Source organism: Syngnathoides biaculeatus, chromosome 2 (assembly GCF_019802595.1).
Source record: "Syngnathoides biaculeatus isolate LvHL_M chromosome 2, ASM1980259v1, whole genome shotgun sequence".
NCBI lineage: Eukaryota > Metazoa > Chordata > Actinopteri > Syngnathiformes > Syngnathidae > Syngnathoides > Syngnathoides biaculeatus.
In genome coordinates this window covers 14,200,169-14,226,568 of record NC_084641.1, presented here as the reverse complement: position 1 = coordinate 14,226,568, position 26,400 = coordinate 14,200,169, and the positions used below count along the sequence as shown (strand labels likewise).

The following is a 26,400-nucleotide window of genomic DNA, read 5'->3' as shown; positions in this document are numbered from 1 at the left end:
TTTGGACAATCTTTGTATGATGCTTCAGTAATTTTCACGTATTTAATGCTGTACAGAACCACTTGCTCAAATCTTCAAGTGTGCCGCTAAATCATTCACATACAAATACCAGCAGGTCGCGATTGTTTCACAGCCAGGAAAGCATAGATGTGTTTGTAAGCTCCAGTCTGAAAGATTGATGGTGAGAAAGGGGAGGTAAGACATACAAAAGCAAATGTGAGAGAGACAAGCAGAAAAAAAAAAACAACTTAATCATGAGAAAGGGTAAAACAAACCAAAAAAAAAAAAAAAAAAAAAAAGGGCTTTTAAATCTTTGACTGATACAGCAGGTTGAGAACAAGCCCCAACCACCCCCGCCATCACACGTCTATGAATATGTCTTCCATTATTACTATTGACTGCTGGGCCATAAAGAATGAGCTCTGCATGAAGCCCTCCCGAATTATGCAGCTACTCCTGAAGGGCAACCCGCTTGTGAACTCACAAACAAAGCTTTTGCTGCACACTCAGGAGCGCAAACGTTCAATATTTACGTACAAGCCATAGTGCCACACTAAAAAGAAAATACAATGACCCAAAAAAACCAAAACTTCTTCGGACACTTAATGAGTAAATATCAAATTTCGTCCAGGAACATCAATAAGTACATCTCAATGAGGCAAAGTGACGTATATTCATCAGATAACATTGTTAAATATTTATTAGAAACACTTCTGCTTGATGAGCCGACGAGCCCAGTCAATGTTTTTTTTTCCCCTTTTTCTCAGGAATAGACAAACATTGACACAATCACACAGAACTTCTCATACTGAAAACATTGTTGATGTGTCAAAGCATTCAATATTTCATTGACAACTTGAGAGAAACTAAAAGAGTACCTTCAACACTCCATCTTAACATATGTACGTTACCTTCGTGTTTATGCTTGTAGTATCTGATTGTACAATGTATTTGCATCAATCCATGAAATGATTCAAATGAGAAATGCTTGTTTTGAACCAAAAACTGCACACATAACAATAAGAATATTATTTTATATTTTGCTTGAGTCAAATAAATTCACACCGAGAATCGACAACAAACTGATGTGGATCTACGGGACATTATCTCTAAACTTTATTTGCAATGGTTCATAAGGAACAAATATATGATTATGTTGATTAGTTTTTGTCTCTAAGACAATGATTTTGGAATATCTTTGTATGTGGGTGTGTGTCCGTGTGCGTGAGGGTGTGTGTGTTTAGACGAGAGACATTTTGATAAATGGGCAGTTTATGGTGCCGTCACACGTGATGTCTGTGGGGAAATAGTCAGCCACAACCGCTAGTGTGTGTGTGTGTGTGTTTAGTGTGTGTGCGTGTGTTTGTAAAAGTGGAGGAAGGGGGTGGGATGCTCTGGTCATCTGATTGCAAAGCTGCAGTCTGGTGCATGATTAATCAAACTGATTGGATGGGGCAAATATGGTTTGTGATAGCACAAAGGGGGAGAGGGTCACAGAAAGGAATTGATTGCTCTGTTGAGGTGCATGGGTTTGTTTGTAGTGCCGCGGATGTGTGTGTGTACGTTCACAATCACACGTGTGTATGTGAGCAGGTGTGTGAAGGTGCCGAGTTGTGTATAAAATGAAGCTGCTGCGTGTTTAAGGGGCAGGGGTCAAATAAATGGAACATGAAAGACTAAAAACGGAGTGCAGTGGTGCTGACACAGCCACAAACCTGTTAATATCTCACAGGGGCCAAACACACAGGCACTCACACACACACACGCACACCCACGGGAGAAAAAAACAAATATATCTTAAAGTGGTACACAACATTTGAGTAATTGAGCCGCCGCTTTGTAGCTTTGTAATCATTGTTGAATCTTTACGTAGTCTTTGTCGCTGAACAATGGAGCACTGGGACTAAGTTGTCACTCATGGGGGATGTTGAAGGGGGGCTCGCAGCACCATAAGAGTGGCACCACATCAACGCACTGACACGTAGATGTCACTTTTAATATGCTTTCATGAAAATGTGTTAACTGTGTGTGCAACGTGGGATGCAAACTTCATCACTTCGACTAACCTTTTACTCATCTTCCAAATGGTCTCCTTTGACAGTGAGTTAAAGTGTGTGCCAGCACATTGCTGTTTGTAGCTGTTAAAATCCATTTCTGGCCAAGTAGCTAAGTAAATCATATTTAAATGCCTGGAACAGGGATTTCACAACTGTGGTTGCAGGAGTGGCCCTCCAGAGGGTGCACCAAGAGTAACGCCAGAAAAATATTCTTCAGATCGAGTCTTTATTTTGTCATGTGTTTGAATTTGATTAGAATAATTAAATATTGGGGTATTGTCATTTATTTAGATCACCTTTATGTATTTAATTAATTATTATTATTATTATTATACTTTCAAGGTCAGTCCAAGGCAGCAGCGGCATGTGGCTTAATAGGTTTGGGAAAAGCTCGTCTCAAGGGGTTCTCACTTTTGAGTAAAGAGATTACTTATGGGAATTAACCCCCCCGCCCCCTCAAAACCCATGCACCTAACATCAATTAAACATAACTACCTTCTGTAAATGTCACTGGAATTAAAAAAAAAAATGTTCAACAAGTTTTTGAATAAACGTTATACTGTTAGGGAAATTCCTATTTTTTAGAAATTTCTGACAACAATGTCTTACTTTTACAGGAACAAAAATGGAATCTTCAGAGAAAAAAAATTGTCATTTTTCCAAAATACAGTCAAAATATAGTATATATATATATATACAGGGGCAATTTAGAGTGTCCAATTAATGTTCCATGTTTTTGGGATGTGGGAGGAAACCAGAGTGTCCAGACAAAACCCACACAGGCATGGGGAGAACATGCAAACTCCACAGAAGGGGTGGCCGGGATTTGAACCCTGGTCTTCAGAACTGTGAGGCCAATGCCCTCCAGCTGCACCACCGTGCCTCCCCAATATATATATTGGTTGTCAGCTCTATGTGATGACTGTTCAACATCATATCAGAACTTTAAATTTGCCTGAAGCTAATGTCCAAACGTGTCCTTTTCTTATTACATTTGTTTTACTATCTTGCCAGTCCCCATAGAAAGGTATTTATTTTTTTAAATGATGCTACATAATAAACAGACCCCCAAGTTATGGTTCCTGGGTCCCCTTTGGGTCAGCAGACCCAAGTTTGAAAAACACTAGTCTAAAAATATCTGTCATTGTAAAAGCAATGTTGTGGCCGAGAGGAGTGTGCACACAAACACACACACACACACATATACACGCACACCAAAAACAACAATAAAGAGTATATACAGGCACAATGTCTAACAAGAAAATCATTCATCAGAGACAGCGTAATGCACCCCAGTCACACATCAGATGTGAAAACATTTGAGCATGATCAGTGTTGAGAGCATTTATGAACAGCCCTACAGATTTATTCTATCCAATCCGTAAAACCCAAAGATCATCCCAAAATATTCATCACAAATCATTTTCTTGTCTCTGCCTCTATGATAGCTTCATTAAGTCAGTTCTACCCTTTGACCCAATAGGTAAGTCCTACTCTAATTAGCCATTATTTGACTATCAAAAGTCAGCAGTTTGATTAAATGGCCTCTAAAGCGGCGCACGGAGCACTTTTCCCTCTGAGCCAAGCCCCATAATTTCAAAAGCTTCTTGCGACCCGCTGTGGGGCTTTCAGGTTTACGAGACGTCGCTTCCGACCGCTGCTAAGAGCCTGTTGCCGGCGGTAATCAAAACTGATAATATTACGGGAGCGAAAAGGGTTGGGGTGAGAAAGAGAGTGAAAGAAAGGCTCGGAACTCATGCAGAGAGCCTTCCATTATGAGTGTGTTGCGGCAGTGAGGGGGTCGGTGGCCAGCAAGTGGTGAAAAATGCTGCCTTCTTAAGGCAAGTGAATGGCATCTCTTTAGTGATTAGGAGCGGCAATAATTTGGCACCCCTACCTGTTACTCCTAAGTCCATTTTATTGCTAATTCATTTGCCTGTTATTTTAGACATACTTGACAGCAGTCACCTGCTAAGAAGTCCTGTTTTCTAGGCAGGTATGCCCAGGATTTATAATCAGCCACACAATGGTACAGGAGGAGGGGGCTCAAGAAAGGGCAGCATTGTTGGGTGGAAATAACACCAAGCAGTTATCCTGACCTAACATGGAAAAACATTTCTTTCTGCTCCAGAAAAATAATTAGATTTTAATCCCCCGGAGTGGTACTTAATTAATGCCTTTTTCCTTTTTTTAAATAAAACTTTAAGACAAGCTAATCTGCTTTTGTGCACAGCAGTAAAAATCCAGTATGTTCAGGAAAAATAAAGTGCACCTTCTTTATTTACAGGGAGGACTTGATTGTCTAAAAACCTGTGATTTTCTTTTGTATTTTCTGTACAGTCAAATATGTTTTGAAGTAATTTTCATAACCTTGACTCAATGATTAGAGGATTTTTTTTTTGTTTTAACAGTGGGCCATGGATTAATTTTGGTTCAAATCCAGATGTGTGTGTGTGTGTTTTTTAAGTTTAATATTTTTAGTAGTAAAAATAGATTTTTTTTGCATGCTCTCAAATTATTCTCATTTTATTGTAAGACTGCATTATTTACGATGACTAAAGCATATACAGGCCCTACTGAGTGGCATTTAATTTTGTTTCCCAGTCTAAATTGCTGACTGACCTTTTTAATGGCAAAATCTTTTTTCATTGAGTATAGACATTAATATCCAACTAAATATTAGACTAGATATGGGTTTGTATGAGAATAAATCACGTCGTTGCCACGTAAATTATATTCCCAAAAGATACTGCGTCTGTCTGTGTGTGTGTGTGTGTGTGTGTGTGTGTGTGTGGGGGGGGGGGGGTAATCACTTAGACTTCCTGGTTAATGTTGTGGATAATACTCCCCAGGGAAGTATTCTTTGTGAAAATATGAGCTTCTCCATCTGAAATGTCACAGCCGAGATTAGAGCACGCTTCGAATCCTTTATATAGTTTATTCCCATGGCATATGGAAAGCGAAATGGCTTTCAGCGTTAATGTAGAAGCGTGAAGAAGTGCCCCAAAAAATATGTAAATGTATACAAAGATTTGACTGGATCATTACATTTGCCGATAGAATTTTCTCTGCGAGAGTCTATTACCTGAGTCAATAAGACGCACGGAGGAACAAAAGCAGAGTTGCATTGCAGAGCGAGCCGGCCCATGTCGCCTTCTGTCTACGAAGGCTTGAATGAAAAGAACGCGGCTCGCTCTCCGGGAACCGCACTCAACTGTTATCATCACTTGCAATGTAACTAAGTGAATAAAAGGATTATCCAGCATGAATTAGTACCGGGACACGCACTCAGTGAGTGCACGTGTGTGTGAGTCGCTGTCATTCCCCCACCTCTCCTGGGATCCCCCACTCGGCCTAATCATTGTTTCTCCAACAGATAATTCCATGTCCTCGTCGGTGTCTCGATGTGCTGTCGTGCATGTGTTAATTAGCACAGAACGGGCTGAGTGTGCTCTTCCTCTAATGGCTTAATTAGGGGTGACGGCCTCGATACTTGTTTACTCAATTAGCCATCCTCTTTTTAATTACCCCATTGGAAGCCAGTCAACTGTCCTTGTTAGTTCAGGGAATGATAATTCCCTGTGTGTGTGTGTGTGTGTGTGTGTGTGTGTGTGTGTGTGTGTATTATTGGCGAGGGAGAAGACAAATCTTGGGTAATTTTGGAAAGCAAATTTTGTGTTCAAAAATGCATCCCTGCACCATGAGGGATTAGAACTGTTTTTCCACCCTAAGTGTTTGAATAACTACAAATTCATGTACCATATTGGACATATGATATTGTCTTTGGCTTCAAATATTTGATTTTTAATTAATCTTGTCGTGGCACAAATATTTGTTGGTTCTATATGAAGTCTTTTTTTTTTTTGTAAGAACAAATCACGCCAACATTCTCTTCTATGAATGCGGGGTGCTGAGCCACATGCTTCAGATTACTATTGGTCTCATTTCCCGCAGATGTAGTCATTAATGATCACGTCTATGCTATAAAAAGAAAGAAAGTGACGTCTCATGGTGAGCAAGATTGATGGTTGCTTTAAAATGGAGGCGTCCAGGCCCGCTGCTATTGTTTCTCCCATCGAGCGCCGCCACCCACCCCCACACCCCTCGCCTCCTTGATGTGGATTAGGGCCAGCCGTTTATTTAACAGTTCATTTGAGCAAAGGGCCGCGCAAGGTGAAGGTGCTGGGAGGGGAGGGGGTGAGGTGGTGTTGGTGGGAGGGGGGGGGGTCGGCAGGAGGTCTGTGCTATGCCGTGGCGGGACGTCCCTTTGCAGGATAGTGCCAGGCTGCGCTGCGGGGAGACGAGACAGAGCCTCCCCAGTGGACTAATGCCCTGTAATGAAGATTAAGATTTAGTCAAAGAGTGTAGTGTTCAACGGCGATTGGAGGGATGGATGGGAGGGGGTGAAAACTGGAGCGGGGAGAGCAACGTGAAGAGAAAGCAAGGGCACAGGCAGGAACACTTTTTATACTATAGCGGCTTCAAATGACAAAGTATGCCGAGAGTGTAAGCATCCCTCCACAATACTGTCATATTTACAAGATCAAAAATGAATTTCGTCATCACTGTATGGAATGTTCCCCCATTCCGCAGCACTGTTTTTTGATCAATCCTGATTTTAAAGCTGGAGTTTGTAGTTTTAAAAGAGCAAACCCTTTTTGTCATCTATTCACTATCTGAGCCACTTATCCTCACAAGGGCATGTATGTTAAAACTGTCCATTTATTGGCCAGATTATTTAACTATGGTCAGCAAAAAAAAAAAAAAAAAATAAGAGAATTTAATTCCTCTGTACTTCAAATCAAAGGTGAAAATTAACAGCTATAACGGCGGGTGGTGTCCTATAGGCAGAGGCTGGATGGCTGAGTTTGGAAAGTCACCATGAACATCACGTTACCATTCTCAGAGAGTCATTGGTTGAATTAATTACCTCTCATATAGTTGGATTTGGATTTTACATTACAAAAAAATTCCATCATCATACTGTTAAGATTTTCTCTAACGTTGGCACTCGTAGTGCACTTGGAGAGAAGTGGATGCACAGCGAACGAGTCCCTTCCCCGTTTCTCCAGCAGCTCGTCACGCTTGTCTGGCTGACCGAGGAGCACTCCGTGGCGGCCAGCCGAGCGTGAGGAGCCGCTTGTCTTCCTGGAACTCTTTTGCTGAATGAGCGGCGAGCATTTCTTTGTGCGGTCACTCGACGCGGCGGGAGCAAACGTGGCTACATTCAAGTCCTGCTAGCATTTGGAAAACTTCAACTCCAACAAGTGTCATGCAAGAAGTGCAATAGTGTCAATACATGAAAAAACTTACTGAGTGTCCAATCAGATTGCTTGTTTTCTGCTCCCAGCCTCTAGGGGGTGCATTTGCACCATAAGTGGAGCTTGTTATGAGGCGTTGTGATGTGTGGACAAGGGTTTTCACGATACATTTTTCAGTAATTATATGCATTTTATATTTTGTGCTTTTTGGTGCCCACCATTGTCGCCGTGAGGCCTCTTGTGCGTTCAGAGCACAGCAGCCTTAACACACATGCTATGCTTCACTTAGCACTCTGTGGCTGAAAGCTCCCCAAAGAGCTGTTAGGGCCAGAGCTGCTGCGTCTCATCCTTCACTTCTTCACTCCTTCACTACTTTTGTTTTAAATGCTTTTTTTAATGTCAGTTCAAATGTTACATTCTGCTGGCAGCTTAAATCTGGAAGCGTCATATTAGAAAGATTCTGATGGATGGATAGGTGGGTGGGTGGAGAAAGCGTGACTTTATTTAATTTTTTTACACGACCTTATGTTGGCGGGGCCACCCTGGCTGTCTCTCACCCCAGACAGACCGTGTCTGTAACTGGGCTGCCAGGTCTTGCCTCTCTTGGGCATTCTTGCATTCCTCCCCATCAATTTCCCCCCACTTCCAGTCTCCGGCTGTCTCTTGTCCTCTGCAGGTTTCCATTCCTCACTCACTTTCTTTATCTGAAAAAAAACTAAAACCCTAAAACCCTAAATTCAAGATGTCTCTAAAATGATCTTTGGCCCCATCTAAAGCCTCTAATTTCACGTGCATTATAATTTGCATTTGTAATGGCTCAGTGTGGGGAGAAGTAATCTTATTCCCCATTTTCCATCTCATCCTTCACTTCCATCAATCTGCTTTTAATTTAAATATTATTGTATACAGAATGTATTGATTTGGTTTAGTTATTATATACTGATAAATTACTGTTATTGTGTACTTCTGGTAATTAAAACATGGAAACATCATATTAGGTGGATTTTGATGGATGGCTGGGTGGGTGGCTATAGGTATTTTTCTTCCAGCATGCAGCTAACTCGTAGGAGGACCATATGCCCCTTGTATTTTTTGTCTTGACGTAACTGCCGACTGCCAGAGACAAATTCCTTGTGTGTTGTTACATGCTTGGCCATTAATGGTGATTCCGATTCTGATTCTGATGAAGCCATTATTTTCAGATCTGAGCACATATTTAATATATATTATATTTAATAACAGTGGCCGGCCGGTTTGCACGTCTGCCTCACAGTTCTGACAACACAGATTCAAATTTAGCCTCGTCTGTGTGGAGTTTGCATGTTCTCCCTGTACCTGTGTGGGTTTTTATTCGGGCAAACCCGTTTCCTCCCACCTCTCCAAAAAAACACAAAAAAAGCACTCCCGGGACCCTCGTGAGGACAAGCGGCTCAAATAGATGGATGCATGTGCCCTGTGATTGGTTGGCGACCAGTTCAGGGTGTACTCTACCTCTTGGCCAAAGATAGCTGGGAGAGGCTCTTGCACTCCCGTGACCCTAGTGACGATAAGCAGTACGTAAATTGCACGGATGGATGGGTATTTAAAATGTTATTGAGTTAGCTGCCACAAGCAAACGATATGTAAATACTGTAATTGAAGCGGTGCTGCAGGAAAAACACACAAAAAATGGTACTGCCCTCTTGTAGAAGTGGGCTTTTAAATGCACCCAGACGTTCTCAAACTCAGATGAACCTTTTATCTTTTTTGTCCGATGTGGAAGTATTTTTGACAAGCTGGACCACACAACTCTGTTCTATGCTTTCACATGGCTGCCTGGTCTACGTGGCAACGCCTCGTGGGTCATCAAGTTATACCACCAAGGCTTGACCGATGTCTGTCTTCTAAATTCACTCTGTCTACTTAAATAAACTTGCCACTGCCTTGATAGACAAGACAGAAGGTGTGTGTGTGTCTGTGAGTGCACATGCAGTGTCAGTACTTTGGTAAATTATTAGAAAAACAAATTATCCACCTACATTAAAAAGTCCACTAGTACTGTATTTCAAGAACATCTTATACAATATTCACAAAGCTTCACTGAAATTTGTTCTTATGAGAATTTGGAAGGAAATAGTTAAGTACTTTATAATGTTTAAATTGGACTTGTTTCCAGCAACAAGTCACCATGTCTGTGCAAGCTCTCTACACAAGTGCAAACACACACGCTGCACTAGAGAGGGCATGCTGCACAGTAAATGATGCATTTTGCTAGAATTACAAACCTGTTAAGCAATGTTCCTCCTAAGTTGCGCAGCTGCGCAATTGCGCACCGGCGCAGTGAACACACTGCAAATTAATTTGATATATAATGTTTTTTCCTGTATCATTTTGCTGTGTAATTCGGTGAGCGACAGCTGTCCAGCCAATCATATGATACGATGGAAATACGCTACGCAACCAATCACAGCATTGACAGTACTTGCGCATGCGCTGTGCTTATACACACTCCATAAAAATAACAGTGCGGTGGAGTTCAGTAATGCTAATGCTAACTCCATATCATGGCGAAACGAGCGGGTCGTGAATGTGATGCGTCGGCTCCTCAAATCAAAGTAAAAAAAAGAACTGCGGTTCTTTTAAGATGGAATGGCTGTCGGACTGTGTGCAAATTGAAGAGCAAGTGGTGAAACTGGGTGAGATATTTTCTTTTTCGAGTGAGAAAAAAGTGCTCTGCCTAACATGCAGTGACGCAAAAGTTGTCAATGGAAGATGGACTACCTTAAGCAACACAATCAGCAGAAAAGTCATTTGAATGCTATTGGAATTATACAAAGACTCAAGATGGGAAAAGTGATTGGTACATTATTGCGAGAGAGTGCAAACAACCGAGAGAAAAAGAACTAGCTCTCACACACACACACACACACACACACACACACACACACACACACAAAACTTTGACCCTGAGCAAGTTAAAGTTCACATTGACAATATTTTACTTGGCATTGAAATTAATGCATCAATGCTATCAATTCAACGTTTACGTCCATGCTACCCTGAGAACGCCTGATCTTGTCAGATCTCGGAAGTTAAGCGGGTTTGGCCCTGGTTAATACTTGGATGGGAATACCAGGTGGTGTAAGCTTCTCTCCCTGGCTAAATGCAGAGGGGCTGCATCAGGAAGGGCATCCAATGTAAAAGTGTGGCAAACAAATATGCGTTCATCTAAGATGACACGCTGTGCCAACCCCTAACGGGACAAGCCGAAAGGAAAAGAAAAATAATGCTGTCAGTTCAACAAATCCACGATCACATGGCAAAGTATGTGAGTATACCAGAAAGCTAGTCAAAGCAAAAATTATCCCTTTGAATTTGTGATTTCAATCAATGAGATATTGCAGAATGAGACTATGTGAAAGTTTAAAAATACACCCTGGCATACCCTAAAAGTAGATGGGAGCACAGACATAGGACACAAAATGCTAGTAATAGCTATCAAATTCAGGGAGGAAAATGATGGCCGCTATAAAATGGTGTAAATTGGCCAAATGAGTTATATTAAAAGTAAACTAATGGAAATTGCTGTTGTCATTTTGTTCTTTTAATAAACCATGAAAGTTTTATGATGATGTGTGATACTGGTGTGTAGCCACAGTGAGCACTTCTGATGTTGCTCACAGTGGTCCTCAGTGTGCTCAGGGATCTTGTCTGTATGCCCAGAGAGGTCAAAAATTAGTGGGAATATTGCTGCTAAGGCATTCTTATTTCATATTTCTAGTGTGCAAAACATCCATCCATCCATTCCAACACCACTTGCCTTCATTAGGGTGGTGCTTGATCTTCAGGCTCTCCCAGCTGACTCTGGGCAAGTGGCAGAGTTACCAATGGAGTGGTCGCCATGCGATTCACAAATGGCAAAATGCTGTACTGCCAATCTTTGAGAGTGGAAGTTTCTACTAAAGGGAAATGACAAAAATGCACTAAAATATTTTAGCTCACATTTTTACCTACATTAATTGACCATCAGCTTAAACTGCTATTGACAGCAAACACAAATCGCTTAGACACTGTATTGCACCTTTTGCTTGTATTTACAGTATTTGAGTGTGTGTGTATGTGTGTCTTCTTTTTGACACCCGAAAGGGCAGGCAATATTGAAAGGGAAAAAAAAAAACCATGAGAAGGAGAAACAAATTTAAACAAGTAAAATAATGAAATGAATGGAAACTAAGAGGAGAGCAATATCAGCAACTCACACAGACAATGGCCATTGGAAGCTAAAAGTGGTTCTCAGTAAATAACCACACACACACACACAACCGCTCTCTCGGTGACTCTCTCACACACACACTGACCTTTGACGCATAATGACAGTACCCATCGCTGTAAAAGTTCTCGCAGACATGCCAGACATGATGGCTGTTTAAATTCTTATTCCTCCTTCACCAGTCTTCCATTTCCAAAATGCCTTTCAAATAACTTTTGACTTTGAGTAGATCTTTTGAAAATCAAGAATATTTGACGGCGGCCCTCAAGGGTGCTTACAGAGCCACCAAAGAAGTACTACTGACGTGATTACTTCCAAACTTGAGAGACACTTCTGACAAGTGTTGAAAAACAAAGACAGTATATTTTGGATGTTGAAAGTGGAATATACAGAGAGGTTACATACAGATGTGTGACACCTTTTTCCTGCCCTGGATTATCACCACAAACATTTTAATTAGTGTATATTATTTTTAACGATACATATATAGGCAGAAAATGACATAACATATACAAGTAGGCATTCCTTGAGTTAAGATGTGTTCAACTTCATTTGCGTGCGATCAAGACAGTGTCAGGAGGCAAGGGTATGATTTGAAAGATTATCCTGTCCCATGAAGCAAACATTCCTCCACATGCAGGATTTTGAACATGTGAGCAGAATCTCGGAATATTTGTGTGTGCGCGCGTGTTTTGGGGGTTGCAGCTTATGCAGCCATATAAAAACATGTCACTCAGCCCCCATTAAAATGTAACCCTGCCCAGCAAAAGAAAAAGAGAACCATATCATCATTAAGTCATCTTGGGGCAAAGTGAAAACCACAAATATTATTCCTGCACCCCTTCCACAAAGACACACACACACACGCTAATCAAACGTAAAATACATAATAAGCCTCCCTTTCGTTAGATTTAGTTTCTTACAGTTGGAGAAGCACTACAACACATGTATCGTGGTATCTTCCTGACTGGATGATCTTTGTGTCGTGTCTCTACATCCATGACTGTCTACTATATCTATCCATCACTACCTGCCACTTATATGGCATTCATCATCAGCATACACAGCCATCTATTCCAACATCTACTTATTTACACTGCGAACATACCATCATATGTACCTGCTGGCCAACTGATTGTATCTACCAAATTCCATTCATCTGTACAGTGAAATCTTGAGTTTTGTCCCAGTATTTGAACATCGATGTGTGTGTTTTTTTTTTTTTTTTTTGGTACAAAAATACATCTCTGCCATCCAATTCCCTAAACCTATGCACATATATCAGAATGTCACGAGTTGTAAAAGAGAATTCAACATATGTCAAGATGTAGTTTATCAACAATTCAAAGCAACACGTCTGCTCAGCAACATCGGCGTAACACATTCCATAAAATATCAGACCTTTAAAATTAAAGCAAGCTATATAATAATTCTCAATAAACAATCACAAACTAATTTTAGTATGACTGCTGTATGTGTCACCACATGGTCAAAGGAAGTGTGACTAAAGTTTTATTATTCTGGTTTGTTTTTACCTTAAAGGCCCGACTGTGCCCCAACTTGGCCGAGTGTTGCCAGGCAAATTTGGAGGTTTTATTGGTTTTTAATTGTCAGCAAATGCTTGAACTGTGGAATACGCTTTGCTGTCTGTTGAACTCTTTATCACACAATTTGACAGAAAGTTCCAAATGGAAGACATTTAATGAACAAAGGGAGAAACACAAAATAATTAAAAAAAGAACTCATAGCAATGTATGAAAAACGGCTCCTTCATCTCCCCTTATCATCGCCCATCTGTCAATTCTTCAAGAAAAGTCAAACTGCATTTTAATCTTCATTTATCTACTTATTATTATCGACCTCAAACTGTTTAATTGATGTAAAAATACAGCTATGAATTAATATTTTTGGGTTTCAACATTCCAGACTCTGGAACAGATCATTTGGATTCATGTCGCCGGTTGGATGATTCTTTCAACTATCCACCTCTACCTCACCAACTTCCATTTATCCTTCAGCCAATATGCTCCTCTGTGACTCTACCCATCCACGCTCTTATTTATTTGATCATGCGTTATGTTATAAAGTTGCAAAAATCACATATATAGTATAAATAAATGGGAAAACTGCAATGGAAGCAACTTCACACACAAAAAAAAAACTTTTCTGTTATATGGCAACACCGCCATGTACAGTATTGAGAATTTTTTTTCTCTGTTAATTACGGCAAGCTGGAAAAAAAGGAAACAAAAACAAAACAATCCACGAAGTAAGCCCAGAGGATTCACACCCATCACACACACGCACACAGCGACATATCCTTGTTACCGTGGGGCATATGTGGCGTTCAGTATTATGAAAAATGACTTGGTCCCGTTGCACACCAGGGTGGCAGTGATTATAATATCCAGATAATCATTTCAAACAAATTATCATAATTATCAATCAATCATGAGCCTATTTCAGAGGAAGGGATGTGGAATTGAGTTGGAGTTGGCAGGAGGTAAACTATGGCCTGAAGCCACTTTTGTGACCCATGAGCCTCCCTCTGTCCACATAATAGCCCTCATGCATTTTGGGTCATTTAGCAATCCTATTTAGAAACTCTTTTCTCTAGCTTGTAATATATATAAAAAAAAAAAGATCCATCCTCATGTGTATGCGCATGCACGCACACTGCTGCAGCTGAACTTCATTTGGCTGTAATGTCTTTCAACATAGAGTGGGGGAAATTTTCTCTAAGGTTATAGTTCATTTCAACCCCTGTCATGCTCCTATTTAGGACTTGCGACACATTCAAAACACATTTAAGACATACTTCTGATCTGGAAATGACTAGTAATAATTACTGCATGAGCGTATCTGTCAGACAATCCACTAATTATGACGAGGAGAGCATCGTGGAGTTGTGGAGACAAGCATGCGCGCAAATAAGTGGCCAAGTCTGACAGAGTAACAGAAATCTTAATGACATTTTTCACTTTAGCAGTTAACCTCCCGTGAAAAGCAACATGAACTGATTTAATCTGAAGACTGAATGAACAGAGCGCAGGAAGAGAAATCAAGAAAGGAATCGAGAGAAAGATAGTAAGTCGCCTTCGGGGTGAGATGATCGTCTTGGGGAAAAAAGCAATCAGTGCTCATTGATTTTCTCTGCTGACTGAAAGGGTGTCTATCTGGAAGTCATTATCTGCCATCTGATCTGCGCGAGTGTTTACACACATCAGGGTGGACAGCAGCGCTCTTCTGAAGACGAGGATTAGCACAGAGACGCACACAAAGCGTAGACTGTCCTCAGCACCACCCCCCCATCTTTATATCACCTTTAAATCCAGGGATTCTAAAAAAGAAACAGCCCGACTCTGACACCCCATTAACTTCCACTGACTTGGGTGTGTGTATAAGGGAGAATCCATGTAAGCGGGGCCTAGACAGCTAAACAGACCGATAGTCAGCTTTTGTGTGGTCGGAGCGGACCAAATCAAACAATCCCTGATACTTTTCCCAATGGCCTCTGATAGCCATCTATAGCTTGAACAACATCGTCCTGTCTGCGGAGCAAGCCAGAGTGCCAAGGAATGAGCAGAGGATGAATGCCTTAAGTAGAGAAGGGATTCAGATAGCAGATCTATTTATTTTCTGTCTGCGTGCAGACGGGACGATGCACATTTTCTCACGTGTGCTCTCAATACGGCTCCAAGCCACGTTTTCGGAAACTGAGGATACATCAGCAAGACTTTCCAAGACAAGGCCTTTAAACAGAAACACTGTGTAGTTTATCCTATCTGCTGTGTACTGTTTGTGTTTTGTATTTTTGTAATGGTCAACTAGAGTATGCAGTGATTACATATTACTAATTTAGAGGTCACGAGCGACAAAGTTAAACACAGCCATTGTAGATCTTTTAGCAAATTCCACATGACAAACTAGTCAAGAACAGAGGCATGTAATGACAACGACAGTATTTCATTCATCCCAAAGCTATAACTCAATTAATATGCCTGGCCTTAATCAAGCATAGTGATGGTGAAAGCAGGAGAAGTTAATGTTTATGAGCGTGTGTATCATGCGGATGAATGAGCCATGTCATAAAAAATGGCTCACGCATAATTACATTCATATTCATAACAGGCATGTGGCCTACTGCCACCCGGCGAGGGTCCGCCGCAACTCTCACTCTGCATAATGACCTGTGTGTAGCCAGTGAGCTTTTTATGTTACGTTCTACTGGTAATTGAACAGTTTGGCAGTTCTTCATATGATGTGTGTTTCTGCACGTGTCGGGCTTCTAGAAAGGAATATCTGGTAATAAACTTTTTAAAATAATCTTTGAGATTACAACTGGATTACAATATATGTCTGTTTGGTACAAAAACAACACCTTTGACGTGAAATTGAAATTAATAAATCAATATACTTTTCAAATAATGATTTATTGGTTTAGGAGATGTTGCAATAGGGCTCTTTGATGAGTTCCCATTTTAAATAATGAACATGAAAATTGAAAACACTGGAAATTTGAAAAATGTAATTCAGTGAACCCCCGTTAATCACGGGAGTTTGAGTCCAAACCCACCCAGGAAAGGCGAAAGGCCCCGATATAGACAAACCACATAAAGCACTTCACACTTCATATTTCACAAACAAACAAATAGGCACCATCATGATGATGTCTTGAATACAGGCATTTACATTTTAGTCATTGTATTAAGTTCCGCAATATAAAGCCTGTTGTTAAATCTTTATATGGGCTGGGTCCTCCATCTCTCTGTACACATAAAGATACTGTAGAGCCGTAGCAGATCCACTACAATAGCATCAAACAGAAACACTGTCGTTTTATTTTGCAACGCATCGTTTGCTCATGCAGGCTTCTCTGTAAAAGGGGAGAAATTCCGGAAAAATACGCCTGTCCATTGGGACTGTACTAGATCTCAAAAGTCACTACTTTGAAGCAAACACCCAAATCCGGGTCATGTTTGATTTTCTGTAACATTGTCACTGTTATGTATATACTGCAGTTTTTGAAAAGTGAACTTAGTTCAAAAATTGGAGTGATAAACTATGAACTGAAGTCGTTCACTTTTGGAAATGAACTTTCCCAACACTGCTCACTGTCATACATTCGCTTTGCCCAGTGAGAACAACACATATTAAAAGGAAACTGTGGTACTGTGTTACACTGAAGAAGTGGTGTTGTTCTTTCTGATTTTGGGCCAGTCGACTTCAGTGCTGCCTAGCATGTTGTGACACAACATGCTAGTATACTTTTTTGTTTATATACTTCATTTTTTCCATTACAAACCTCTGTGCTTTGTATTTTGAACAGTTAATTATGGTGTTGTACTTCTTCCATTCTAGTATGCAGTAGCAGATTCCTCAAACATCTAAAATCCACCATCATTAGACAACCTAAAACCCTCACATAATTTACTGCACATCATTCATTTTGATGTCAGTGCGTGACCCCCATTGCCAGTGACCTCAGCTGCCGCCATGCCTTGACGGTTTCACGGAGGCTCCCACAGAGAGTGTCCACTTGGTTAAGGCCATTGTTCTTTCATGGACCATTAGATGGACATGAACCCCGGCACTGGCCTGTCCTGACCTGGCGACATTAGCTGTTAAGGCGAGCTGCCAAGTCTCTTCAATAAATTTATCACCTCATAAAGTGGTCAGTGACTGGCTAATGGGATGTATCGCTGGTGTGCCAGTGTCAGTGTATTTTCCCCCTTTTTTTTTTTTTTGCCCGAAGGTTTCCGAAAGTGCAGGTTTTCTTTTTTTTTGAAAAGTGGTGTTTTAGAGTCTGGGATGTCTTACTGATCAGCAATACAGCACATTTGGCTACACTTTATGAAATCATACACAAGAGAAGGAGAAGGTCGTTGATTTCAGAGTGGGAATTTTTAAGCACTCCTAAAATCTTGTGGGAGAAAGTAACGTTTAGTACCTGCCAGGTTGAAGAAAACTTGCCTTTGCTAATGTTTGGGTACAGTATGATATTCCACACAATCAGACACATTGTTGCATTGACAATCACTTTTACAGCACGTGTACACAGCTGACTTATTTGACACTAAACCAACACAAAGCTGGCTCGACTTGCATGAACACGTCCTACCTTTTTGACGCAGCTGTCAGGAGAGGATTCTTCATGGTCATTCATCTGAGGAAAAACAAAAAACATGATTATGAGAAGCTCAGTTGAAATAATTTAAGCATAGAAAGAGGATAGTGATCTGTGTTGTGACAGGGATTGTGACATGAGCATGGTGTGTTCACAGTACATGGCACATACCCTTTGGGCAACAAATGTGACCAGAGGGATATAATAATGGACTGGGAGGTCACCCAAAAAAATACACAAACACATAGAAGCAAATCCAAGGCTGCACATGCCTCTCCTGATGAATGAACACCCCACACATTTGACGTTATTGCGCCGCTTTGGCATTGCGGGAAATTTAGCTTAGACTGTGTCTATGTGTGTGCGTGTAATTAAGCCTTCAAGCAATATTTACTGGGGGCAGATAGGTAGCAGAATGCGCCCAGTGTCTGGCACAGGAAATGAGAGAATGATGGAGTGACGAGGCTACTCTGCTGCAATAAGAGGTACTCCACATTAAATGTGAAACCAGAGCCTCATTTGATGTCCTCTTCCTCTCCCTCTCTGACACCCACTGAAGGCAAGGGAAGATCAAAAAGCAGATGCCGACTGTTTCCAGAGTAGTTCTAGATGACCTTACTTTTTTGGGGGAATTTATTGCGAAACATCATGAAGTGCAGACACATGGCAAGGGAGCCTCCCTTTTCTTGCGTCCAATTGCGCTTTTAACAGCTGCTTTGCTGTTTGGCTACTTTCAGTGGAGTAGACCGGAAAGGTTTGTGGTCCATTAGGAATGAGCGAGAGACATTTATCTGATGGAGGATCTATAATGTTACTCTTTGCCATACAGGCAATTCTTTCATCCACTTTTCGGCAAGTGTGTCCTCAGTTTTACAGTAAATGATGGATGATGGTACATGTAAATGTGCTCAGTCACACGAGTCCCCCATAAACGTGCTGTAATTATTTCTATGATAAAAAAAACACTTTCTGAGCTAGATAAAACTATGGCTTGCAAGTTGTTCAGTTGATTTCCATTGTGAATATTTCAGAGACTACAAAATTGATACGTCCCAAAAGTGATATCGTCAGATCCATTTTGTTTTTTAAAACAAAAAAAATATAACACAAATAAAATACCTGCAGCAAATCTGACTTCCCTGTGCCTGTGTAGGTTTTCTTCGGGTACTCTGGTTTCCTCCCACATCCCAAAAACATGCGCGGTATGTTAATTGAAGACACTAAACTCCCCTCAGGTGTAAATGAGAGTAGGAATGGTTGTTTATTTATGTTTCCCAATGACTGGCTGGTGACCAGTTCAGGGTGTAACCTGCCTCTTGCCCAAAGATAGTTTGGGTAGGTTTCAACACGCCTGTGATCCTAGTGAGGATCAACAGTCTGGAAAATGAATCAATGTTATATAGACAAGGCTCAGTGACAATATGTAATATTATCAAACAAAGATCAGCCAGAGATGGTAAACAGGAAATATGAATGGAAAACAAAGAACTTAATGGTACACATGTAATATGTATTCCCAGATAGATTTTAGTTTTTTATTTCTATTGCTTCCAATCGATAAAAATATTCAAAATGCAAGCAAATGTAATCATCCCGGAAGAAATTGGATTAGATTTTCATCATCAATGAAATTCCTCCTAGGTGAAACACATGATAAAAACTTTTTTTTCTCCTTGAAATGTTACCATTTTTTCAGATTCCTCACAATTATGAATGGAGATGACGGGAATTCAGTGTGTGTGATGGGGACTTCTTCTTTCTTGTAATGTACCAGCTGCAGGTGTTTACAAAACCAGCAGCTTAGCTATTTCGTCCATACATGTTACCAACCATTCAACAAAAAAAAGGTAATAAGGTAAGGTAAGTAATGTAAATATAGGTGATTTTTATTTTTATCATATAGTAGCATCAACCTGCTGTCAAAATATGTAGACATGAAAGCTTTGTCTTTTAGTCATAAGGTCGGAGGAAGTGAAGGAGAGAGACCAAAAAGACAGTCATCTGTTCATTCATTCATTTTCTTTACTGCTTATCCTCAGCTTCACTTCAATTTTCTGAAAAACAATATTTACTAGTAATACTACGATAATACTGTATATCCATTCTTTCATTAATTATGCAATAAATAATATTCACACTTGAGAAAATCCAACTATACAGTAGTCTAGGTTACACGACGACATCTGCATTGTATGATTGAACAAAAAGCAAACAAAGAAATAACTGAAAACTATTGAGTGCCGCTGTATCGATACTGTACTGGGAAAAATAATTCGATGATAGTGACATCGATATTTTATCTCATTTGCAATTTAGAGAAAAATCTAGCTTGTCAATAAGTGCACACCAGCACATTACTTGGACTGTGACAGTATACCAGGAGTACAATGCAATACTTACAAACTCAATATCTATGTTTAAAAAAAAAACCAAAACTAAAATGACAGTTTATTTAATTCAAACCAACAAATGGTGAAAATTGTAATTTTATTGCGATATGGAAAAATGCAGTAGAAATTTCCATTCAACAGTGACAGAGTATGCAGACAAATGATACATACGCATGAAAAGTGACTCATACTGTATCCAAAGCAGACAAACATATAGATGGAGACAGACAGACAGAAACACCGAGAGAACCCGACCATGCAAATAAATACCATTTTAATTAACGAGGGAAAATGTGATCGGCCACTGACTGGTGCAGCTTTGATTTATTGCACGTCATTTTAAAGTGACTTTTGCGCTGGTTTGGTGAGACAGGTCCAAATAGAGCCTAGCTTATGTTGAGAAGGATAGATTTTCCACTACATAGACAGGAGTAAAATGTCCATTTGTTCTGTATCTCGCCTGCAGAGCGCTGACATGTCAATATGTCTCACGGAGAAGAGAAAACACTGCAACGAGAGTAATTAGAAAGTGTGTGTATGTGTATAACTCTCACTCTGGCCCGTATGACCTCAACCAAAAACAAATCCAGTTAAGGCTTGATGAAAGTGCAGCCACCTGCACAACCATTCCACTCATTAGCACTAGGCATCAATGTGTGTTTATGTATCTCACCAAGTCTACGCTGGCTGCTTTCACATCAGGCGGGAGAGAGGCCGACTCCCTCCCTTTATTAAAGTTTCAATGCGCAGCTTTTGTTATTGGACAGTGTCAGGAGTCTTTCTTCACCACTTTAGCACCATTCGTATTGACATGGCATGATGACCAAGCACACAAAAAGAAAACACAGCACGGCGAGAGAAGTGAGAAGTGACGGAGAGCCTTTGTTTTTACAAGACGTGTCATAGTCTAAAACATTTGACGGAGTTAAATCCTGTGCCGTTCATTTCCAGAACTAAATTAATCTGAAAAGCCATCAAAAATGCCCCAAGGGAATTTTTGTTTTTGTATAAGCTTTGTATACACCCCACTCCTCCTACTACACACATACACACATGCACACAAACACACACACAAAAAAAAAAAAAATCAAGGATTACAAGAACACACTAGCACAGAATAATCTATTTATACAAATCACAGACGCAAAGGCTATGTTAACGGCCATAGCCACTGCTGGAGGAGCTTGACGTGAGCTTGCTCATCATCATACTCAGAGGACAACTGGAGGTTTGCGTCGTAGGAAAATGTTAGCTCTCTGTTGCCAAGAACAATTCTCTTCAACTCTGAATAATAAGAAGCAATTCGGCAGCACGGCCCAATAGATGGCTACGAATGTCACGAAAACCACAACTTTCCAAAAAGAACCATCAGCAAACAAACCTCAGGGTTTTTTTTTAACCGGAGCCCTGTCCGACATGGCCACAGCAAAAAAAGCAACAAATTGAAAGTTTTGCTCACATTTATTGGGATCTTATGCAGCTTCTTGGAACGCAGACTGGATCTTATTTTGGTGGATAGATTATTGATCTTCATGGTGGAGTGATGGGAAAAGAAGCAAGGATCAAGTCTCTTTTTTTAGCTAACTACCTTGTCAAAAGCCATTTTGAATCACAGTGTAGGATTACAAGTGGTAGTGTGACATATTTGAAGGAAGACACCAAAAAAAGGAAAAAAGTGACCTGAATGTCTCTGAATGCTCTCTCTGTTGTATTCCACAATAGTTAAAAAAAGACTTTCTCCTTTCTTTCCATTCCATTTAGAGAATTCCACCATTGAACAAAAGTGATGTTTGTCTTTGTTAACTGTCCAACAGACTGCAGTGTCTAGGCCTATTCTACGCAAGTATAGTGTACTACTGTGACTGACAACCAAGTAAAATCAAGTAAAAGGTACCAAAAAAGGGAATCGTTCTGCCAGGCCACTAAAGAAGCTGAAACATTAAAAAAAAAAAGAAAAAAAAAGAAAAAGAAAAGTAATGAGCTGTATTGATACACCTTTGACAATTTGCTCGGAAATTCGAAATCAGTAAAGGAACCCGACTGCCCCAAAAAGGAAGAAAACTAAGAATATGAAGTCTTTGGTGGTATTTTCTCACAGGATCTTTGCTATCATTTAAACACTTCAGATAACAAACCATTTACACTTTCCTGCAAGAATCGGTCCATGCTTGTTTGAATAAGGATACACCATGAATGCAGTCTGGTGTTTAACAACAATCTGTCTCAGGTCCTTTCGCTGGATTTGCTCCTATGGAACAGAATAAAACTGGACTATTTTGGGACTTCCCAGAGACAGGGGCCTTGACAGATGACCCAACACAAGACCAGAGCTATGACCTCTGAAGAAAATGCCTCAACAATGAGGTTGCCCAAAGAGCAGGGGAGTAGGAAACAAGGCCAAAATGGTCACTGCTAAATAGGAGGAAGCTGGGCGTCCATCAGATAGAAAATATTTATGACGACTTTAATAAGTGGAGAACCAGAGGTGCGCTGGCCAAGTCAAACACAGGAGAGTGCTGATACGAAACATTCCTTCTCCAGCTCCCCGTTTGTCCGTCTTGGTTGATTGAGAATGCGATTCCAAGCAATCAGTCTTTGATTCATGATCATCATGTCCACCTTGCCGTGACGCTAAACGTGAGACAATTATATACAGAACATTACCAAAGCAATAGTACCAGAGTTGCCGCTGGTTATAAGACCGGGAGGGATCCGATTAGCTTGACACTAATCGCATCAGGTTAAAGCTAACAGTCGCCCAACCCAACATCTAGATGGGGCTATGCAGGGTGCGGCCTGTGACGGAACAGTGGTGAGCTACAGCTTAGTGCACAAAGGTTAGATTTGGAAGGTAAACACTACGAAGCATTGTGTGACTCTGGAAAGTCACGGCCACTTGTCTAATACAAACGGCTGGTATTTACAGAATGAGCAATGACCCTGCATGGGCCTATGAGCCTTTGTCTCATTTATAAAGAAATCCCAAAGTGAAATATGCTGCCAGAGTTTTCATTGACCCCAGACAGGCGTTTTCTCATAATTTCAAAGTCTTGTATGATTTACAGAGCTTGCATTGACTTGGTTTGACTCAAATATTTGTGTTTGCACATCTGACAGTTGAATGTTTTAAAGCTACTTTTCTTAAACATGACGATGTTCCCATGAGCAGCTTTGGGAATAAAGCAAGCTAACCAAAGAAGACGAAGAAGGTGGAAAGAAGTAAATACATATATTAAAAGGGTCACATTTTCATGGAGCCCATGTTCGATCAACCATCACCTGATGTCCAAAGCCCTTCATCCTTTTAAGGCCTTTGTGACTGTTCTTCATATTGACAGAGCTGTACAGATAAATTATCTGCTTGGCCTCCGCTTTATTGATAAGCCATTTGGGCAGATGATCAGCAATAATCATAAGTGAATACGTGTGTGGCGATAGATCTTGTGTTGGGAAACACAGTGACAGCCAAAGGGTTAAGGACTAATAAATAACCTGGCTTTTGCCCTAACAAGATTGGCTGCAAAGCATCAAGAGAGGCTGCGACTTGACTTTCAGCGCATGATATATCGCATTCTCCTTTCTTCATTTTGATAAAGGTTGCATTTCATCGATACATAGCAGGAACATGAAAAATAATATAGACTTGAATCTAACGATCTCTTATTCTTCCGATGACACATATTGCCCCGTAGCATGCATGGGTTATGGGAATAAGATTTAGGGTCTTGACTTTGGGGCATATAGATCAAATCAAAGGTCATGCCATTTCATTTCATATCCTGCAAATGCCAGTGGAGCCATATATGACTGTTTACACTTGGGCGCTATGCTGTGCTGGTCTTGGTATTTCCAGCCCGGCAGTCTCATATCAAAACTGCCTTCTTGTCGATTCAATGTATGCAAGTAAGAACACTGACAAATTGGATGCATGCAAAATACATAATTTCATTTTGTTCAGTCTTAAGCAATTTTAAAGAATGCCTTTTTGATATCAAAAACGCATTTTCAAAACTTGAATGCCCTCAAGTTAGTTTAGGTTGGAAAACTGCCAGAATTTGGATTGCAAAAAACTGTGTAAGGTCATACAAAAACACAAAGGTTGAACTGTCACTAGGTGAGATGCCAGTGTATTGTGTGGCTGGGGCCTTTGGCAGCTGACTTCAGCCAAAAGGTTCGCTATACACTGCAGACATAGACATCCGTTCCCACTCACATTCACACCATCATCGACAGGGAACTTAACCCACACTGCATACGTGATATTCGAATGAATACCCCACTCCACAATTACAATTACATCATCATTGAGCAAATCAGGAAACAGAGGAAAAGTTTTTCATGACAATAGAATTGGAACTTCAAACATGAATCAGTGGGGCGGCAGTATTTAGTTTAGAATGGCTTGGAATAAGAAAACATAGGGATGAATCCCAAAACAGGTAAAAAATAAAGATGGCAACTAGTCCTTGGAGAAGTGTTACTGTGCCTGTTGGCTACTATCAATGCGCTCTTGAGCAAAGCATCATTCGCACCACCGGCACAAGTGCCGATGAACTCTTTGCACACAAATGTCTTTCGCTTTGAATCCCTCCTTGCATGCCTGGATGCGTGTGATATGGTTCAATGTGTGGTGTGCAACACAAAAGTATCACAGCGGGAGTAGAACTTCTGTTAGAGCAGGGGTGCCCAAACTTTTTTTTACCCAAAGATCTACTTTTGAAGTAGGCGGCCTCTCCCGATCTACTGATGGAGAGGGGGAGGGGGACAAGTGCGCATCATCACGACTGCTGTGGAGAAAGCAAGACACAGACGGTAAATAGGAGGCCAGCTTGCTAGGACGCACCTTCACGTGACCGTAATCAAAGTATTGCCCACACCTGAATCAAGCGACTACATGAATGATAGGCTGATGTCTTTTAAAAATTATTTTTTTTGCCACGCTGTCACACAATCGACCAAAACTGCCTCAGCGATCAACTGGTCGATCGGGATCGATGCATTGAGCACTTCTGCCCTAGGGGTAGCTTTTCTATTGTAATAAAATTCCAGATTCCCCCCCCAAAAATGGAGCCAAACACCAAAACTTGGAACATTTTCTGTATCCTGGCTGCTCATTATAATTTGTTGTGACAATACGAAAAGAACGGAAAGCATTATGAATAATAAATAAACATTGAATAAACAATAACAATCAAACAATAACATAATGAATAAATCAATGTATTATGTATATTAATATATTATATCGTGACTTTACTGAAACGGAAAGATTGTCGTAATCATTGTCTGGTAATAGGATTACACACACTGCCATTTACACAGATCTTGTGCTTAAAAAATGGTGGAAAAAGTCTCTAATGACACATACATGTGTGTAGGCTAAAGCAAAATTGACAAGATTTCTTTGCGGTCATCGGGATATAAAAAGAGTTCAAGGCTGCTCAATATGTTGATGAGATTGATGCGTAAGAAGACCAAACCCACAATGGCCAACCTGTGGACTAGTTTGTGTTTATCTTGCGTGAGCTCAATCTGACATGTCTAGATCAACGAAGGATAGACAAAATGTACAGTTTCAAAAGTTATGGAGATCACCATGCATCTCCTCTCTTCTGCATACTCTTTTAAGTATCCACTTAGTTCAATGGCCTTTTTTTCATTCTCTCAATTGCTTTTTTGTACTAGTGAGGCCTGTGTGTTTACAAGGAAGACGTCGAGCTTAGATGTTAGGTCATCAGCAGGACAGAGTTGAATGGTATAGTGTGTACCTGGGAAAAGGTAAACAGTGCCGTGTGTTCATAAGACAGTCTTTGTTCGACTGCTAGTCTGTGATTTTAAGTTGCTTAGTTTATTGTGCCAATTGACTTGGACACACACTTTGCTTCATATGTTTCATTAAAAGTGACAAACAACTCCCTCACATGAGCAAGACACTAAATACTGCATCTGACAGACATGACACTGACCTTCCTTCATCTGCAGTCTATGCTTGTCGTCCGCTAATGTCAAAAGGTCTTCAGTCCAAGTATATCTATAAAATGGCTTAATTCACGGCCTATTACGTATGATAGAAGCACTTACGTGACGTGCACACATACCAGCAGTAATAGGAGCACCCTAATAAGGTGTAATAGCTGCTATTAAAATGAGTATAATTTTGAGAACGATATGGAGATAAACACAAAAAAGCATTTATCCATTGCAAATGGACTGCAACGAGTGCAGTTTTTATCCTTTGGATTTTTTTAGGTGGACAATCTGATTATGTGCATGATTAAAAGACACACACGTGTGTGTGCTCGCTGCACACACATTT

General features: G+C 40.5%; 1 protein-coding gene across 12 annotated transcripts in view; it reads right to left on the bottom strand.

The window, feature by feature from the left end:
• Positions 1-26,400, bottom strand: part of prdm16 (PR domain containing 16) — a 207,128-nt gene that overhangs the window by 77,456 nt on the left and 103,272 nt on the right. For all 12 annotated transcript variants that reach the window (XM_061834976.1, XM_061835042.1, XM_061835001.1 and 9 more), the window contains one exon: positions 17,689-17,733. In XM_061834976.1, the coding sequence (XP_061690960.1) occupies positions 17,689-17,733 (45 nt within the window). The remainder of the gene's footprint in view (positions 1-17,688; positions 17,734-26,400) is intronic.